The 20,965-nt window shown below is 33.4% G+C and overlaps 1 protein-coding gene across 1 annotated transcript; it reads left to right on the forward strand.

The window, feature by feature from the left end:
* Positions 1 to 413: 413 nt before the first annotated feature.
* On the forward strand, positions 414 to 17,856 carry LOC114335233 (mapk-regulated corepressor-interacting protein 1). Its single transcript, XM_028285432.1, has 5 exons — positions 414 to 689; positions 756 to 831; positions 6,009 to 6,109; positions 6,165 to 6,218; positions 17,573 to 17,856. The coding sequence occupies exons 1-5, from the start codon at positions 638 to 640 to the stop codon at positions 17,707 to 17,709; spliced, it is 420 nt and encodes a 139-aa protein (XP_028141233.1). The 5' UTR covers positions 414 to 637; the 3' UTR covers positions 17,710 to 17,856.
* Positions 17,857 to 20,965: the final 3,109 nt, after the last annotated feature.

Below are 20,965 nucleotides of genomic sequence, written 5' to 3' on the forward strand. Positions count from 1 at the left end.
TAATATTTATGGATTACCGTTGAGGGCCGACTAGATCAACCAAAAAAGAAGATGAATTTGGTTATTATTCTAGTGACTTTCTTGGGTGTGAATCTGTCTTTTTAGTTTACTCCTCCTGGTTAAAAAATAAACTATAGTTAAATCTAAGAGTGAAGGAAGAGTCTATACCGGTTTCGGGGATTTTTCCCTCATCAGTAGTCCCATATCCTCTTCTCTCAAATTCAATCAGGTACCTCGATATGTGCCTTCCCAAAAATCCCCGAAACCGTCCTGCACTCTCCGATTTAACTAGAGACTAAATAGAGTATAATGCTGCTGCATTTTCAGGTTGCAAAGAAATTGAAAATGTTTATAAATTAGTAAACATTAAATTTATTAACACTCTTAAGAGACAAAACTACTACATTTTCCAAGAATTAATAACAAGACAAATCCTTTCCAAATACATAAAACTCACAATTTGTATTCAAATTCAAACATTGAAAATCGTTGGAAGTAAAATCATTGGAACGGATATCAGCGTGATTTAAAAATCACGTGATGAATTCCCCTCTCTAATACTTAGAGTAACCCTCTGACGTTCTGACTTTTATGATTCTTTTTAGGTTAACCATTTTTAAATATTTTTATTTTAAAAATGTATAATGTTAAAGGACCCAGTAAATTCGTAGCAAAGACAACTAGAAGAGGTATGTATAAAATTTTTGAAAAATAATTCTTTAAAAGCCATTTAAAATCAACACTTACAATTTCAGGTATCCCACAAACTATAGACAATTTAAGAGAATTCAATAAAAGAGTCCCAGAAAGTGAAGAAAATGACTATACAAAGTGAGTTTGATGTAAAAATTAAAAGCAACAATTTTTTAAGCCTTGACATTTTTTATAAATTGTAAATATAAAGTGTTAAACTTTGAACTTTAAAAGTTAATACAAATGCATATCCTTGGTCTAATAAGCAAAATGCCTAAGTCACAAATTGAAAATTTTACAGGAGAGACAAAAAACTCTGGAACAAAAGTAAGAAAGAGAAAATTTCCTAATTCCATGCAATATATAATTGACCAAAATTAGTTAAACAAAATATTTACACAAACTTTCTACAGTAGACTCCCGTAAGTTCGGCCTCGGTTAGTTCGGTCTCCGCTTAGTCCGGTCGGCTCTCTGCCTGTAGCGGCCACCAATTTTTCTGCAAGATTTAAAAAAATCATCATTGACGTAAATTTGAGCCTAGAGCAAATAGACAACGTCGACGGAACTGGGTTACATTTTAAACTTCTGTCCAGAAAACCCTTTGCCACCCCTTAAGAAACATCTGCTGCGGGGTTTAAAGTCAGCAAAGAAATGATAACGGCCTTGTGTTGAAATGATTCGTGGATCCACAATGACACCTATTTGTTATTGGCACAGCACCAAAACTGAAAGCGTTTATGAACATAAACGTGGAAACTCTCCCAGTGTATTATCGATCGCAGAAATAAGCGTGGATGAACACATATTTGTTCAGACAATAGATCGTTTACGAATTTGTTCCCAAAGTGAAAAAACATTTGACAAAATTAAAACTGCCCATCAAAGCACTTCTACTTCCTGACAACGCGCTTACTCACCAGGAAGATATTCAGTGTGACGATGAAAAATAAATTAAACTGCTGTTCCCAGTCTTCAACAGCCGATGGACCAAGTGGCCCTTGAGTGCTTCAAGAGGAAGTATCCCAATAGGAAGTTTGGCCAAATATAGAAGATAAGATTGACCAAGCAAACACAACAGCAGATGAGCCAAACAACATTCTTGTTAACGAACCTGATGACAATGCAGCTCTATCTCACGACTTTCAGCAACTACCGAGCTGTTGTCCCATTGTTAAAGAAGATGTTTTGGAGTGGATCATCTTTGAAAAGCAGCTACACAACGAGGTTCTGAACGACGACAAAATCGCCGAGTGTGTCATTCGCCAGGAAAATGAGAAGGAAACGACGCAGAGGCTGCTTAGATAGAAGAGGAAGATGAAGAAAATAAAATAAGCCACGCTGAAGGCAAAGCAGCTTTGCAACTGGCAGCTACCTATATCGAACAGCAAAAATAGGCAACTGCCATCGATGCAATGTTTATTAAAAAATAACTTTGCACATAAAAAATCATTAAAAAAGAAAAAAATAGCAGATTTTTTTAAGTGTTTCCGAATCCAAACCACCAATGTATAGTAATATTTTTAAATTTTATTATGCCTACTTACAGTTCTGTGAGTATTATTTTGTAGCGTTTTGTAACCTTCTGTCTTTTCATAATGTGTTAATATATTATGTCAGAGTAGTGTCTGTGTTGTATTTTACATAGTGTGCAAGTGTTTTGTGTTTGCTAGATTCTTACAAACAATAAATGGGCATTTTTTAGGTAGGCATCGGTTAGTTCGGCCACTTTTAAGTTCGGCCTAGGGTCCGGTCCCGAGGTGGCCGAACTTACGAGAGTCTACTGTACTTACTATACTATATCCATATTAATAATAATAATCAAAATATATTTATTTACTTAGTTTCTAACGTTTTCAATCAAAACAACTTTAGAAACACTGGCAATATTCCTATGAATGAGAGAGAACGTTTGGACTTCAGCAAAATTCGTTTAGCGAAATTGGCGCTAAATAAAATAATAATGGCGCTTGTGGGAATTGTCAGGCGGTAGCTTTTACTGTCTACTACTAGATGACACCAAAAAACAATTTTCGCAAAAAATAGACTTAGGCAATTTGCTTATTAGACCGACGATATTGCATTTTCTTCACAAAGGTTTAAAGTTAATTATGTCTTTCCGTTTTGCCGTTCTATTCTTCTTTTTCTATTTAGTTATATTGCTATTATTGAAATAATATTGCTCTTATGAAAATAATCGTTTCCCCTAGGCCCAGTCTTCACGCTAGGGTATAAGGTACCCATCTGCAAAACTAGCATAGGCGCCTTTAGACTTTCTCAGCACCATTAGTATTTTTTATAACACCAACAGATAAACACCAACAGATAAATTTTTGTGCCTCCCAAACACGGGCACATGCCTACAGTGCATCCATTGTAGGCCTGTTATTGCCGGCCCTGCTTAGGCCCTTGTCCCTTCAAAGCTAGGCAACAGCAACACAATGTATCTTTATTGTTGAACCTATGGTTTATATACATTGTGCTCCCACCAACGCTCCAGTAAAGCAACATTCAAGCTAGGTGTCAGTCTATTGTTAAAATTTAAAACATAGATTTCTCAGAAATTTAAAAAGTGGAGCTATTTGTTTTGGCAAAAATCCAGCGATATTTCATTGTTGTAGAGTATCATAATGATTTACACATAACAATTATTGTTCCAACAGATCTTTGCACATGCATGAAATTATTCACGAAATACTTTTTATACTAGGTCTCTTCTTTACTCACAGAAACTAGTATCGCAAAATTAAGCCAATTGTCCATAGAAACCACAATAAGTTAAACAAGGATAAGCTATACAACATGATTGTATCAGATGACAGCATTTGATACATTATTTACTAAGAATTTTAATGTTGATCATTTTCAGTGACAGTGGCGCATTTGTTGTTTAAAAATAGTTTTGCATTTTGTTTAAACTGTTATTATTTGTTTGTAAATTTCATTGTAATTTTTATTTCCAAACATACCTAATTGTTAGAATGACCAACTGTTGCTCTCTTATTTTATTACTTCTGGTAATTATTTATTTTAAGCTAATGAGACAAGTAATATTTTTTATCGCCAACTGTCACTAAAGTAATTCATTATTGTACTCATTTGCCCACATTTTCGGCAGTAAAGTAACACTTTATTGTACTGAAAGAAGAATTTTACTTTACCTGCCGCGATTAATCAAATTAATCCAGATTGAATGTAAGTGGTCGATGGCAGTAATGGAATGGCGAAAATTTGAGAGAACTTAAAATTTATTTACTTGAATTATCAAAAATATTGTACACAATTTGCGTTATTATCAATTAAATTTATGTCAAAAAGTGAAATTCTGTAGTATTTGTAAATATATTCATATAAAAAAATTAAGATTAAAAATTTACAGATTTAGTAATTATTCAATATTGATAACTATCTATTAAAAATCGAAAGCGGCCATCTTGCAAAAGTTATCTGTCAGCACTGTCATGAAATTATTATGACATCTAAAATTTAAAAAGTTCTTAAATTGTAAATTGCAAGTAAGTGTTAAAACCAATATCAAATTATTGTAGAAAGTGAAATTGTAGATAAAATATATTTTGGCATTATTCAAACTGTACTTCAGTACTTCATTTTCCAGTTTTTCATTCAGGGATTATTAAAATTAAAGATGATTAGTTTTATGAAATAATGAAGATAATCAAATTAAAAATGTGTAGTGTTATAATGAGATTTTAAAGAAGTTAAATAAACGACAAACTTTTATTCAATTTATTTTATAAATTATATATTATTTTTAAATACTTACCTAGCTCAAACTCTTACGTAGTCAACTTTAAGGTGCGAATCATCGGAATTCAAATTTCAAGTTGATTTCCAATCAAATTATGTTGGCGATAAAATTTTGTATGCACCACGTCAGTAAAGACTTTTTATCGAACTCGTCTGTTATTCGCCTCGCTCGCTAACGCTGGCTCTGCTCATAATATCAGACTCGTTCGATAAAGAGTAACTTTACTGACTTGGTACATAAATAACTATTAACCTACAAATTGTCATTATACTACATTAATATGGTTATAGTTTTGTCGAATGGAAACTTATTTGTTTATTTTCGAGATTACTGTTTAACTTTTTATTTTTTTTTTTAATTTATTTATTACTGTTCTATATTCATCTTTATATTAGTAATAGTCGGTATGATGTTCAAGCTGCTTAATGTTGAGTCAATCAATCTCCTCAATATAGTCTAAGATACAATAAAAGGTCGATCTGCACTAATCTGTTTAATGGATAAAGTTTTCTGGATATTTATGTAATTTAGTATGTTAAAACTTATAAAAAACAAGGGGTACCCGATCTAATTTTGTTCTGACTATATTTAATTAATAAAAAAAATTATTTCAGATTTTTTGGATCATTTTAAACAAAAAGGTCTTTTGTAAATTTTATCTTAATTTGATCGTTTTCGGGTTATAAACAATCTAAAACTGAATAAAAAAACGAAAAATGACGATTTTCAAGGCCCAAAAACATAAGTAAAAAATATCATTTTTAAAATAACGAATTACCTAAATTTAACTTCAAACCTTATTTATCAGCCCTTGATAAGTATTTTGGACTCATTTTATTTTAAAATATTGTTTTTTTGTTGATAATGCAGCCCGATCGCCCGTCTTCCTATAAGGAACCTTCCTAATTAACAATTAAAAAAATATATTTTAGAATAAACCATGGCAAAAATTCTTATCGGGACCTGATAGAGGAAGGTTTGAACTTGAATTTAGGTACTTGATGATTACAAAAATAATATTTTATTTTGAGCCTTTAAAATCATCATCTTTCATTCTTTTTTCAGTTTTAAATTGTTTATAACTCGAAAACGATCAACTTTCGAGAAAAATTACAAAATACCTTCTTTATTTACAGATCCACAAAATCTGAAATAATATCTGCCCGGGTCGAATTTTATTTTATTTATAAAACTATAATTTATAATTATAGTGAAATCAAAATTAGATCGGCACCCTTTGTTTTTTTATAATTGTTATCATACTAAATTACATATAATTTTGATCCATTAAACAGATTGGTGCAGATCAACCTTATATCGGATCCTCTACTAATAGTGAAAAAAGATAAAACACTTCAATATGTAGTATCTAATAATTACATTTCCAGTAAATGCCGTCCTACGTTTCACTTAATGTTTTGATTTAACTTTTTTGCAAATCAATTATTACGTTTGTGCAAAGATCTGTTGGAACAGCTGTATCAGTTTACAGCACTACTTTAAATTTACCTTATTAGTAGTTAATGTTAAAACTTATTGTTATTTGTAGTGGCCCAAAACCAGTATTTCACAAAAAGTCAGCCACCTCAAGCCCAAAACACAAGAATCTTACACCCCAGCATGAGGAGATTATAAATTTTATCCATGAGTGTAAGTGTAAGATTTATATCATAATACAATATAAGTAATTATTCTTTAATTTTAGCATGGAATTCAGTGTGTGCAGAATTTGACCAGGAAAACTCAGAATTAAATGAAGGTACGTAAATATTGGGAAAACATTTTTAAGTGATGTCTAAATAAGTTCTTGACATCTTTTGTCATTGAATCAAAAATATTTTGATTAAGTTGGGAGAAATAATTAACCTCGGGCGGGCGCGCTTTTAAAAATCACAAGAGCGGGCGTGTGGCGGCACTTAATACTGCAAGTAGTCTTGCCCAAATGCAAGACCAAAACGAGACTTACGAAAGTTCTTGGTCTTGCGCCAGTACACCTAGTCTTGGTATTGCGCTCCCGGTCTTGGTCTTGGTCTTGCAGCAAGAGTCTTGCAAGTCTCGCAGTTGCCTATTAGCCTATTGCATATCTTTGAACAACGTAACACAGAGGTACATTTTAAGCTGGAATATCATAGCCATTAGTCCTGTCGCCAGGGGGGGTACAACGGCCTTCTGTATTCAGATGGACTTACCCAAGTTTTTATTATGTATTTTGGCCCGTAGAACACGAATTTTTTGGGTAACAGTTGATCCGGATGTCGCTAAGATTGTTATAAACAAAGAAGTTGAGGAATTACATAACAGCGAGTTCTCGCAAAACAAAACATGTTTTTGTATTTTTTGGGCCATTCTAACCAAAAAATGTTCCTACAAGTTTTTTCGTAGGATGCATAGTTTTCGAGATAAACGCGGTTGAACTTTCAAAAAATCGAAAAATTGCAATTTTTGAACCCAAATAACTTTTGATTAAAAAATAAAATAGCAATTCTGCTTACCGCATTTGAAAGTTCAAGTCAAATTCTATCGGTTTCGAATATATACATTGCTAAAAAGTTATGTGTTTATTGCTAAAAAAAGCTATAAACACATAGTGTTTCCCGTGCCTAATACATGCGTTTACATGCATGCTACGTAGAAATAGCCTCGCTTGCACTTGTACCTACTCTACCTACTCGTTCGATTTTAAATGAGAAATCATTGAAAACATCACTCCAGCACTAGGTGTTTATACTTTTGTTTAACAATAAAATAATAAATTTTTAGCAATGCAAATAACTAAAACCGATATACTTTGACTTGATCTTTCAAATGCGGTAAGCAGAATTGCTATTTTATTTTTTAATCAAAAGTTATTCGGGTACAAAAATTGCAATTTTTCGATCTTTTGAAAGTTCCACCGTGTTTATCTCGAAAACTGTGCATCCTACGAAAAAATTTGTAGGAACACTTTTTGGTTAGAATGGCCCAAAAAATACAAAAACATGTTTTGTTTTGCGAGAAATCGCTGTTATGTAATTCCTCAACTTCTTTGTTTATAACAATCTTATCGACATCCGGATCAACTGTTACCCAAAAAATTCGTGTTCTACGGGTCAAAATACATAAAAAAAACTTGGGTAAGTCCATCTGAATACAGGAGGCCGTTGTACCCCCCCTGGCGACAGGACTACATAGTAAAGACCAGCCAAATTAATAAATATCTAGACCAGCGGTACTTAATCTGTGGTGCATGTACCACTGGTGATACATATCATTATTTGCGGTGGTACACAAAACGCAAAAACAGCCAAAATCAGGACCATAATCATTATAGTTAATTAGATTACCTAGCTATTTCAGTTAGGTGGTAACAAAAATAATAAAAAGTATTTTGTGGTACATGACTCAAAAATATTGAGAATTACTGATCTAGACAATTAACACCGGGTGGGGTTTGAACCCACGATCTAAGTGATCCGTGCCTATGTTCTAACTATCTAAAGTTTATTATAAACTTATGTATTTTATTATCCAATAAGAGCGAATGAATAAAAAAACATAATGTTAAGAAAATATGAGGCTATCGTTTTAATTTCAGTATTTTATAAATGCTAGAATATTCCACAGAGTGATGATATTCCACTGAGAAAAAACACAGTTTGATTGGTACCTACACCCGGTGTACAATGACAATAATTTATTTTTCTAGCAACAATATTATTACAGCGATATTTATAAAAATAAGACAATATATTAAAAATTTCACTTAAATCGGACAACAGGTTTAGGAAATTCGAGACATTAACAATGACCCGTTTATAAGGTAGTGCGTAAATTTTTTGGAGAAGTGTATATCGCTATTAAATAATATTTCGGTATTTGTTAGGGTATCCGGCATTAGCTGTTCTTTTGTCTCGGTATCATACTTTTAAATATACGCGCTGTTTTGGCAAATTTTGTTTAACCGAGTGACCTCATAACGCATTCAGCAAAAACAATAGCATAATAGTCTTACTATTCTATATATGTACCGATAATATTTGTGGTGTTTAAATTTTTAGAAAACTAATAATGAAAAAAATTAATTACTTATTAGGTATATTTTTTATCAGCTAAGGTGACATACTTTTAAAAAGTTTGGATACGATATTCGATATTACTATCGGCGTCGCAAAACAAGAATGTTATGTTATGATTAGAAGGCAACTATTCTCATAACCCGGACAATTAATTTCAGAGAAGTCGTCTGCTGGGAAGGAATGTACAAAATATTTTATTTTTACATTGTAATAATGACCTCTGATTACGTGTCAAATGAGTCAAGTGGTTTTTAAATGGATATGTTGATTCGCTAAAATTTTTGTTACAAATTTTTTGTTTCTCATAGAGTATCTAAGAATATAGTCGAACTAATATACTCCCTAAAACGACCCTCAGTTCTAACTGCAAGACGCAAGAGTCTCGCAGGCTTAGCCTTGTTCTTGCTCAAGTCTTGTTCTTGCTCAAGTCTTGCACGGTAAGTCTTGGTCTTGGTCTTGCTAAAATTAGACGGTCTTGGTCTTGGTCTTGCGAAAACGCAAGAACAAGACCAAGACCGATTTTGGACAACACTAACTGCAAGCAGAAAATCATATAAATTAAATTCAAAAGATACATACTTATCCTTGATATAAATAATGTAAATATTTGATACTTACAAGAAATTTTTTATTTCAAAAAATACAAAAATAAATTAAAAAGACTAAGTTTTCACTCTAATGGCATATAAAACAACATAATGCTATTCTACATCCCACCAGAATGAAAACAATGGGAACCTTCTCTGGTTACACCTCCGAGGCTTCTACAATTTGCAAGCCATACGGATGCTGAGACTAAGGAAGATGAGGGAATTCTACAATTTGCAATTCACGTCCCATCTGCTCAGCGCGGTAAAGTTCCAACGAGAATGGTTCCCTTCATACTCCACACAGAGTAAATGTAAATCAAAAATGAATAACCCTTTTCAATTTCGTTGCAAAACGAAAATACAGCCGAACCATATTCTAGTCCAATCAGAGAGTGCTGCAAGCACCTCTACCGGTTTCGAAACTTATTAGTCTCTCATCAGGAGGCACATATGCTGCTCTCCCTGATCCAACCAAAAAAAAAAACCCCAGCGTGCAGTCCCGGATTGAAACGAACGAAATGGCATAGATGCCCTAGCGGCAACTGCTACAAAAAGACTAAGTTTTCACTCTAATGGCATATAAAACAACATAATGCTATTCTACATCCCACCAGAATGAAAACAATGGGAATCTTCTCTGGTTACACCTCCGAGGCTTCTACAATTTGCAAGCCATACGATGCTGAGACTAAGGAAGATGAGGGAATTCTACAATTTGCAATTCACGTCCCATCTGCTCAGCGCGGTAAAGTTCCAACGAGAATGGTTCCCTTCATACTCCATACAGAGTAAATGTAAATCAAAAATGAATAACCATTTTCAATTTCGTTGCAAAACGAAAATACAGCCGAACCATATTCTAGTCCAATCAGAGAGTGCTGCAAGCACCTCTACCGGTTTCGAAACTTATTAGTCTCTCATCAGGAAGCACATATGCTGCTCTCCCTGATCCATCCAAAAAAAAAAAAAAAAAACCCCAGCGTGCAGTCCCGGATTGCAAAGAACGAAATGGCATAGATGCCCTAGCGGCAACTGCTACAAAAAGACTAAGTTTTCACTCTAATGGCATATAAAACAACATAATGCTATTCTACATCCCACCAGAATGAAAACAATGGGAACCTTCTCTGGTTACACCTCCGAGGCTTCTACAATTTGCAAGCCATACGGATGCTGAGACTAAGGAAGATGAGGGAATTCTACAATTTGCAATTCCCTCATCTTCCTTAGTCTCAGCATCCGTATGGCTTGCAAATTGTAGAAGCCTCGGAGGTGTAACCAGAGAAGGTTCCCATTGTTTTCATTCTGGTGGGATGTAGAATAGCATTATGTTGTTTTATATGCCATTAGAGTGAAAACTTAGTCTTTTTGTAGCAGTTGCCGCTAGGGCATCTATGCCATTTCGTTCGTTGCAATCCGGGACTGCACGCTGGGTTTTTTTTTTGGTTGGATCAGGGAGAGCAGCATATGTGCCTCCTGATGAGAGACTAATAAGTTTCGAAACCGGTAGAGGTGCTTGCAGCACTCTCTGATTGGACTAGAATATGGTTCGGCTGTATTTTCGTTTTGCAACGAAATTGAAAATGGTTATTCATTTTTGATTTACATTTACTCTGTGTGGAGTATGAAGGGAACCATTCTCGTTGGAACTTTACCGCGCTGAGCAGATGGGACGTGAATTGCAAATTGTAGAATTCCCTCATCTTCCTTAGTCTCAGCATCCGTATGGCTTGCAAATTGTAGAAGCCTCGGAGGTGTAACCAGAGAAGGTTCCCATTGTTTTCATTCTGGTGGGATGTAGAATAGCATTATGTTGTTTTATATGCCATTAGAGTGAAAACTTAGTCTTTTTGTAGCAGTTGCCGCTAGGGCATCTATGCCATTTCGTTCGTTGCAATCCGGGACTGCACGCTGGGGTTTTTTTTTTTTTCGTTGGATCAGGGAGAGCAGCATATGTGCCTCCTGATGAGAGACTAATAAGTTTCGAAACCGGTAGAGGTGCTTGCAGCACTCTCTGATTGGACTAGAATATGGTTCGGCTGTATTTTCGTTTTGCAACGAAATTGAAAATGGTTATTCATTTTTAAAAATAAATTAATATTTTACATAATAATCATTTTTCTATTTCGAATTTAGTCGGGTTTTTTTGCCGATCCTTTGCATCTAGGACGAACTTTTATTTGTTTGCATTCATTTCACCTGCTGTTACTGGAGTAGTCTTCCAAACATTTTCGTTATCTTTGGCAATGCCGAATGAATAATCAGAGTCCTGTATTTCCATATAATACGGATTTTGGAAATCGCTGTTGTTTTGTAAATTAATTTCTTTAACATCAATTTCTTTTTCATCGCCAAAGTTCACTATATCCTCGATATCTGCCAAATTATCAGAAAATTGTTTTAACTCTGTGGCCGTCAAATATTTTATAGAATTTTTATTCCTCAAATGAGAAACTGGTTCTATGTGTATATAACTAATACAATAGTGTCTTACTAAATTATTTCTTTATTATAACTACCTCTAAGACACCTTAGGTTACTTTTTATTACAAAAAAAAACAGTTGTATTAAATAAAAAATAAAACAAATAAAATTCTAGGCTAATTTTACTCACACCGTCGGGCGCGCTACGAAACGGAATACTTACAATTCAACACCTATTACTTCAGCGTCGTACTGACAACTAAACAAATCATATTCGCGGTGTGCAAGTACTTGGAGGGGATACGAGAAACGATCGTGCGCAAATATCGGAAAAATCTTGAAACTTTCTGAAATAATTCATATTGTCAATTGAAATTGTCAAATTGACGTATATTTCATACCTACTGTCATTGAAGAAGAAAAATTATATGTTGCTCCACAATATTGATATGATATGCAAATATTATAAATATAAAATGAAATTTAATTAATTGTATTTTGCTTGCAGTACTGCATTAATAATTACTTTTATTTACTACATACAATTGTTTACCTTTTAATAACATAACCTCAGTCTTAATTTTTCTTCTTATAACTTTTTTCGGCTGTGGCCTTGAGGCAACATTATCCAGCAACCAGGACTAATGCAATTGGCCAATACAATTAAAAGTGCAAAAAAAGTTGCTGAGTTATGAAACCAGGTGACGCTTTTCCGAACTTGCACGGTCCCAATAGTGCATGCGTCATATCATTTGAGAATAGCTAGACGGATAAGTGGAAGTAACTAATTATATTTTACGGAATCTTGAAATTAGTAAAAAGGCTGCATAGCCTAATAGTTAATATAGGTCAAACTGGCAACAGATGTATGTTCTCAAATAACTTTGATAGTGTGTAAAATTATTTATTAAAATCAGCTAAGTACTTTCGGCATGTCACATGCCTCTTCAGAGCTTCGTCTTATATGTTGTCTCATAGAAGAGTAATTGTCGATATACAACGTATTAAAAATAATTAGAGGTCTAAAGCCTCTGTTATTAGGGTGAAAACCCCTTTAAAACGACAAAATTCACATTTAAATGCACAGAGCTGAAAACGAAGCTCTGAAGATGGCATGTGACATGCTGAAAGTATTTAGCTGATTTTACTAAATAATTTTACACACTATCAAAGTTATCTGAGAACATACTTTTTGCAAGAAATAATTAAAACTATCGTGAAAATTAAAAAAAAAACATTTTCCTTGAATGAAAAGTAATTAAGTAATTATATTCCGATATTCTATCTCTCCTATTAATCCGTTATACCCGCTTTACAACAACGATAAATTCATGAAGAAATTGACCAAGTTCTTGAAAGTCAAATTTGACTTATACAAAGCACACTTTGACATCCAGTTTTACCGTGAATGAAAAAAATAGCCAGAGTCATGTCCACACAAAAAGAAGAAGAAAAGAAAAAGGTTCTTTTAAAATCTGCAAAATATACATGGTGTCCTATTTCAGTTAAATAAGTTGAGGGCATTTCCTGTGAAACCGGAAGTAGAGTAGTACCAAAAATATAGCGTCGGACGCGTTATGTGTCATTGTACTCACATGCAAAGTTTTGTGAATATCGTCTTCTTCGATTCAAATATATTTACTTGGTTCTATACTTATCCTAACCCTGTATATAATTATTTTATTAGCAGCAGGCCTACGCCTCTCCGATGATGACTCGAATAAGAGTCGAAAATCGTCGATTCAGAGTGCTGGACTGCGCTCCCTGTTCTAAGTGAAAAATAAGATTGTTTTGCCTTCGCATTGCGACTGAATAAAAATGGTATACATTTTTATTTTATATTAGTATTACTCTTATAGAGTAACTAGTTCCATTTTCCGTTGAAACTTTACCAAGCTGCAGACGGGGGTTGTGAATTGCAACTTTTTAGAATTCCTTCCCTTTGTCTTCACTGCAGCATCCATCTGGCTTGCAAATTTTAGAAGCCTTGGAGGTGTTACCAGGGAAATGGCCCAATAAGTTTTCAATTTAAAAATCTTTTAGTAATATGTAAAGAGAAATCCCGACATACAATATCTGCTGTCGAGATTTTCTTCAATTTAAGTTTGAAGAAAGTAGCTGAGACACTAGCCAAGTAGCAAGATAAAGTGAAGTGACAGTGACAAAATGTCATGAATAAACTTTCTTAAAATTACTTAATGTCATAAATGATTAAGAATTTTTTAACGTAGAATAATTAGCTTAAATTGTTGTTTCTTTGTATTTTCAGGTAGTATAATTTTAAGTTTGTAAATATTGTAAAATTAATAAACTTTGTATTTTCATTTTTAGAAGATTTGAATTCTATTTTTCAGTATTATTAATGTTGCTATTAGGATTGAAAACTTTACCTTTTAATTATTTTATTATTTAACTTCATGTCACCTTGATACCTCAAATGATAGTTTTTACATAAAATAGGGTTGTTGTTTAGCCATACGCTTCACACTCTCTCTAAGGGGATAATTGACTCATCCCAGAAACCTACGGTATCAAAAGGATTGAGCTCTGGTGGGACTCTTTCCATGTTATCGAGCCCTAGGTTACTTGGAATGCAGGTGTATGTCCCAAAAATTTTCGTACACTTCTGGCCGTCGCGAGTAGTAGAGCTTTCTGTATGGTCTTATAAAGATGTTCATTTAGACCCAGCTTTTTTATGCTTTCGAGGAGGGTCTTCGGAATGACTCCAGTAGTAGACATAATAATCGGTGTTGTCTGGGTACTTTGGATCCTCCATTGTCTCCGTATTTGAATTTCCAGATCTCTGTACTTGGCGATCTTTTCAGTAAATTTAGTACGTAGATTATTGTTGTTAGGAATCGCCACATCAATGAGTGTTGTTTGTCTCGTTAATTTATTGACTAGGTAATACGAGATCTGGTCTATTATGTGCCACTGTTTGGTCTGTGAGCACAGTGCGGTCCCAGTATAGCTTATAGTTGTAATTCTCAAGCATACTCTCAGGAACGTATTGATAATATGGGAGATGGTCCGTTTGGAGAAGTCCCAGTTTTATAGCTATCTCTTGATGAAGGATCTTTCCTACTGAGTCATGCCGTTCCTTGTATTCGGTTGCAGCAAATGCCTGGCAGCCCCCGGTAATATGTTGGATGGTTTCTTGGGCTTGACATCCATATTGACATTTGTCGTTTTGAACCTGAGGGTCTTTGACGATATATTTCAGGTAATTTCTAGTTGGTATAACCTGATCCTGAATGACCAGTAATGAACCTTCCTATTGGGTTGTTGTTATTATTTTTATTATTATTGGAATAAAACAAACGACTTAACTCAACAATATATTAAAGCAAGAATTGTAACCAAATTAAAAGATAACTGGGCACTATCATAGGCAGCAAAACATTTTAACATAAGCAGAACCACAGTTTTTCTATTAATAAAAAATGGAGGGAACAAGAAACTTTCGAAAGAAAGCGAGGGTCTGGAAGACCAAAAATATCTACCGCTCATGAAGATCGTACGCTTTTGGAGAGATTAGAAGAGAATTCTTTTGAAGATGCGAAAACTGCAAGAATTATGTCACAGTTTGGAAGACCAAAATTATACTAAATTTAGGTATGTAAAAATAAAATTAATATTTTGTAATATCTCCATCAGCATTGATAACAGCTTGTAGTCTTCGGTCCATCTGCGTGAAAGGAACTATGAAATTGTCGTCTTCAGCGAGCTCTTCCCAAACCTGTTGTATACCGTGCCACAGCTCTTCAGCATTTTGAGGTAAAAAATTACGCCGATACAACCGTTTTACAAGAACGCCCCAGATATTCTCGATTGGGTTTAAATCTTGACTGTAGCTGGGCCATGGAGGGGTTTCGATGTTGTTATTCTGGAGCCACTGGTTTATAATATTTGCAGTGTGAAGGACAATTATCTTGTTGGAGGATAAAATTATTTTCTGGATACAACTGTTCTACACTGGGAAACATGGTGTTTTCTAGAATATTCAGATAAGTCTACCCAACAAACCTGCCATCAATACGCCATACAATTCCCATTCCTCTAGATGAAATCCATCCCCATACATTGACGCTAAAATGACCAGCTGCTCGATATCTATCAACATAAATATAGAGGATTAAATCTATTATTATCTGGTTTTTACACCCCCATTTTGCCCTTTTTAGAAGATTGAAAAATTTTCTCATCTGTAAATATTACCCTGTCCCAAGAATCTTGATTTTGTAGCTGATGGTTTAAAGCAAATATAAGTCTTGATTGCTTTTGTTCTGGTGTAAAAGCTTGTTTTTTTTGCTGCAGTTCGGTACCTAAGACGCGATACTTTAATTATGTGCCAAGTTGTTGGCTTTATTCCCGGAAAAAAAGATTGAAAAATTTTCTCATCTGTAAATATTACCCTGTCCCAAGAATCTTGATTTTGTAGCTGATGGTTTAAAGCAAATATAAGTCTTGATTGCTTTTGTTCTGGTGTAAAAGCTTGTTTTTTTGCTGCAGTTCGGTACCTAAGACGCGATGCTTTAATTCTGTGCCAAGTTGTTGGCTTTCTTCCTGGAAACTGTGACATAATTCTTGCAGTTTTCTCATCTTCAAAAGGATTCTCTTCTAATCTCTCCAAAAGCGTACGATCTTCATGAGCGGTAGATATTTTTGGTCTTCTAGAACCTTGCCTTCTTTCGAGAGTTTCTTGTTCTTTCCATCTTTTATTAATATTAAAAACTGTTGTTCTTCTTACGTTAAAATGGTTCGCTACGGCAGATAGTGACCAACCATCTTCTAATTTCGTTACAATTCTTGCTTGATTTTTAGTTCTTTGCTAGCATGTGGAGCCATTTTTTGAGGTTGAACAGAATAAGTTATCTGACAAATTTTAATTTTTTGACAAGATTTGGCAGTGACAGTGACAGAATATAAATAATAGCTATTTGTATAACAAGGGAGGAAAGTGCTACTTTTCCTCCCGAGAATGAAGTTTACTACCCGAGGCGTAGCGGAGGGCAGTAATCATTCAAGGGAGGAAAAGGCACTTTACTCCCATGTTATACATATGGTTTTTCCACCTTCCTCAAATTAATAACAAGTCATTTTTCATTTTTACTTAATTTATTTATGTAACTAACCAACAAAATTTATTAAAACTAAAACTAACAAGTAGGTACAATATAACTGTCAACTGTCAAATATAAGTCAAATTATTAATGTAAACATTGTTAAATCAAAATAACAATTTACTGTTTTTACCATTCTGCAAAATACAGGGAGTTTATAAATAAACGTTAAAATGAATAGATACTTACGTAATAGAAAATAGATATTGTACGGGGCGTCAATAAGTTATATTTCATGAATGAAATACCATGACGTCACTTTTACTTTTCCTCCCTAGAGAGGAAAAGTACAACTTTGCTCCCTAGGGAGGAAAAATATTTTCCTCCCTAGGGAGGAAAAGTACAACTTTGCTCCCTACAATCAGGTCCGGAAAAGTATACTTTCGGTAGAGGTAGGTGGAAAAAGTATTTATTCTTCAAAATACATTGCTCAATTTTCTACAAAATACGCTTCAAGAGTCGTATCAGTTTTTTTTGGAACCAGCTGTACATACTTCCGACATGTTTTTTTTTATTTGCTTTTTAGACTCAGGGGGTCTCAAAACGTCGAAAAAAAGTAAAATCTGAAAAAAATTTTTTGCACGATCCTATAACTTTATCTATTATACTATACTACGTATGTAGTACGATAAAGTAAAAATGGTATTAAATTTCACCTCGGATTTCCGGTTCCAAAGTTCGAACCGGAAGAACACATTTAAAACAATAAAAAACGCAAAGTTAAAAGAAGAGTTCAACTATCGACTTCCGGTTCCATTTTCGGTCACGTTGGGTGAAAACCTAGGACTTACGAAGTTCAATTAGTTGTTTTTAAGGTAGATTCTGTTAAGGAAATTGATGGGTTTTTAACGTTGTTGACATATTTCCAAAATTATAGTATACATTTACATGTTAGTGAACAGGTTTTTCTTTTTTTTTAAGGAGAGTCGTCGACGATATGTTACTATGAGGAAGAACCTTGCCTGTCCCTCGAAAACTTTAGACCCTTTGATTTGGAATCGTGGTGGGGGAAAAGGCTTTTTGCTTATGTAACGAATCCAGAAACGCAGCAAAATTAGACTACTTATTATCAGTTACTTTACAGTTACCTATATTTACACAAAGACATAATATTTTAGATTTTTTTATTTATTAGAATATTTGTTACTATTTTATGCAGTTGTTTTATTTGCATGTTATTTGTTAAAATAAAATTTTTAAACAAATCCTGGTATTACTGTTATAGTGTTATTTGACTATTTTGATCTATCAAGTTCTTTAAATTTGAAACTGTTTAAGGCATGTATGATTTACGGTATGGAGGCAAGTGAATATTAATACCTTAATTGACAAAACTAGAAAAGAATTAATAAGAAACACGGAATTTAGGGAATATGGGATACTAGACATAGTGGAGTATCAATGGAAGAAAACGATAAAACCATGTGAGAAAAATGTATGAAAACTTCCTCTATCTGCCAAATTAATAAGTAAAGCAAGAATAATTAAAATATACAAAATCTTTACAATATTATGTGGAATAATTGGTATTACAAGTTATATATAAAGTCATGCTCGATTTTATTGAGAACAAGGGGATTGCGCTTGTCATAGCAATACAGGGCGAGGCATGCAAATTGCAATGAAAGGATTTTGAAGAGTGATCTATTTAATGAAAATATTTTTACCTATTTATAAATTCATTCTTTTAATGTGACACCCTGTATATTTTTACTCTCGATGTCTTCTATCTTAAAATATGAGGTTTTTTTTAATATTATATAGGGTCGTTTAAAAGATTTACGTTTTTTTTATTAATTTCTTAGCAAAATTCACACCCTGTGGAATTGAAGTAGTTTGAGATCATAAACTCTATGTTCAAATGATTTTTAATAGAGTCTACTATTGTTAAAAATTATTAGTATAGCTCAATTTTTAATTTTAGTATACAGGGTTGGTCCAAACTCGGAATGAGTATTTTCTGAGTTTTATTAATTGGAACGGGTATGTTAGTATTGTAATGAAATTATATTTTGTGGTACTTTTTTTATTTCTTAAGCATTCCCTATACCTAACTGCTTTAATCTGTGAGTTATTGTGATTAAAGCCAAACATTTTAGCCAAACCAAATTTTATTAGGTTGGTCGTGAAAATATTCAATCACAAATAATTTTTCTGAAATAAATACGTATTAATCTAGACCAGCGTTTCCGAACCGGTGGGTCGCGACCCACTAGTGGGTCGCGGGCGGATTTCAGGTGGGTCACGGCGTGGCTCTTACAGTAGCTGTGTTCCTTATTTTTTCTATCATCATGGGTGAGGGATGGGTCGCGAATATGAAAAAACATCAGAAGGTGGGTCGCCAAACATAAAAGGTTGGGAACCACTGATCTAGATTGATCCTTAAAGTTACCAATAATGGTTGAGATATCAAAATACTTACCTAGTTAAAATTGTTGGTGCGATTAACAATTATGCACAAATTAAAACATTTAAGTATAGGGAATGCTTAAGAAATAAAAAAGTGCCACAAAATATCATTTCATTACAATACTAAAATACAGGGTGTTCTATTTAAGAAAACTCAGAAAACACTAATTCCGGGTTTCGACCAACCCTGTATACTAAAATTAAATATTTAGATATACTATGTCTGTTTTTAAACCAAGAGGAGTAATTCAAATTTACCGCGCCGTAATGCTTGTTTGTAATTGGTCCAACCTCGAGACAAGTTTACTATATACATTAGTTGCGTTCGCGGGTACCCTGGACAATTTGTCGTCGATAATTCCTATAACCTCACCTAATATAAATAATACCGTTAATAGATAAATATACAAGGTATAATTACTTTTAATTAATGTTAATAACTAATTATTAAATTATATTAAGTAATAGGTAAATATACCTTGTATATTTATCTAGGTATTAATGGTAATATTTATATTATTTTAAAGTGCGCATGCGATTTGCTGACAATTTGTCGCCGACAGGTACCCGCGAACGCACCTACTGTTACATATCTAATTCCATCCCCTCTTTGTGAACACACACACACACACCTACTGTTACTAACTTTTGACACTAATGACATTTATGAAATTTTGACACTACTGGCATTTCATGTTAATTAAATTATATCGGCGATGTTTTGTGTTTTCTGCGTTATTCCTTTTATTTTTAGATTTTTAGTCTACTTTTATATAAAAAATAATTGTTTTTAAAACTCTTTAGCGACGTATTAGTATAATATAATATGTATGGATATGATCAACCAAAAAAGAAGATGTATTTGGTGATTTTTCTAGTGACTTTCTTGGGTGTGAATCTGTCTTTTTAGTTTACTCCTCTTGGTTTAAAAACAAACCATAATAATTTTTAACAATAGTAGACTAAATTAATAAAAAAAAAACGTAATTTTCTTTTAAACTACCCCGTATAACATTACAAAACCTCATATTTTAAGATAGAATACATCGAGGAGAATCCAAAAATGTAAAAATATACAGGGTGTCCCATTTAAAAAACCGAATTATAAGCAACTTCCGGTATAACCGGAAGTAGCAAATAGATGAATCAAATCCCCTTCATTCCAATTTTCATAATTCAGTTGCCTTTAGTTCTCGACATATTTCTAATAGGCCGTTTTTATCTGCCTCATCCTATATATCACTTCCCTGTTTGGTCAGCTTATGATGGCATGGGGACGAATATCATAAAACGCGCGAGAAGTTTTGTAGAAAAATTGAAGAACGGTTGAATAATGTTATTGAAGTCTGCTGAGTAACAAGTAGCAAATAGGTGAAAATATTTTCATTAAATAGATCACTCTTCAAACCCCCTTCATTCCAATTTTCATAATTCAGTTGCCTTTAGTTCTCGAGATATTTGTAATAGGCCGTTTATCTGCCTCATCCTATATATCACTTCCCTGTTTGGTCAACTTATGAGGACGAATATTGTTACAAAATTGACTTTTCTATGATATTTTAGCTACTAATGTTTAGTTTTAGTTGACTTTATTTATTTTTAATAACTTACATCTAAAAAAATTAAAAACACTGAATTTTTATCCTTTATTTTACAAACTACTAATCAAAATTTATTTATTACACTAAATCTATTAATTTATCTAATTACAAATTCAAAAATATACCGCGCCCGTTACATATTAAAGTACACCGACGTTCTCAAATTCACAACTGCCTGCTAATTCCAAAAACCTACTATTTATACAACATTCAATGTTCTAGAAATAAATAACAAGTTTAAAGAATTGACTCCAACAGTCGAGAAGAAATAGAACATCATAAATCATAAAAAGGTCGGGTCGTT

Source organism: Diabrotica virgifera, chromosome 7 (genome assembly GCF_917563875.1).
Source record: "Diabrotica virgifera virgifera chromosome 7, PGI_DIABVI_V3a".
Classification (NCBI taxonomy): domain Eukaryota; kingdom Metazoa; phylum Arthropoda; class Insecta; order Coleoptera; family Chrysomelidae; genus Diabrotica; species Diabrotica virgifera.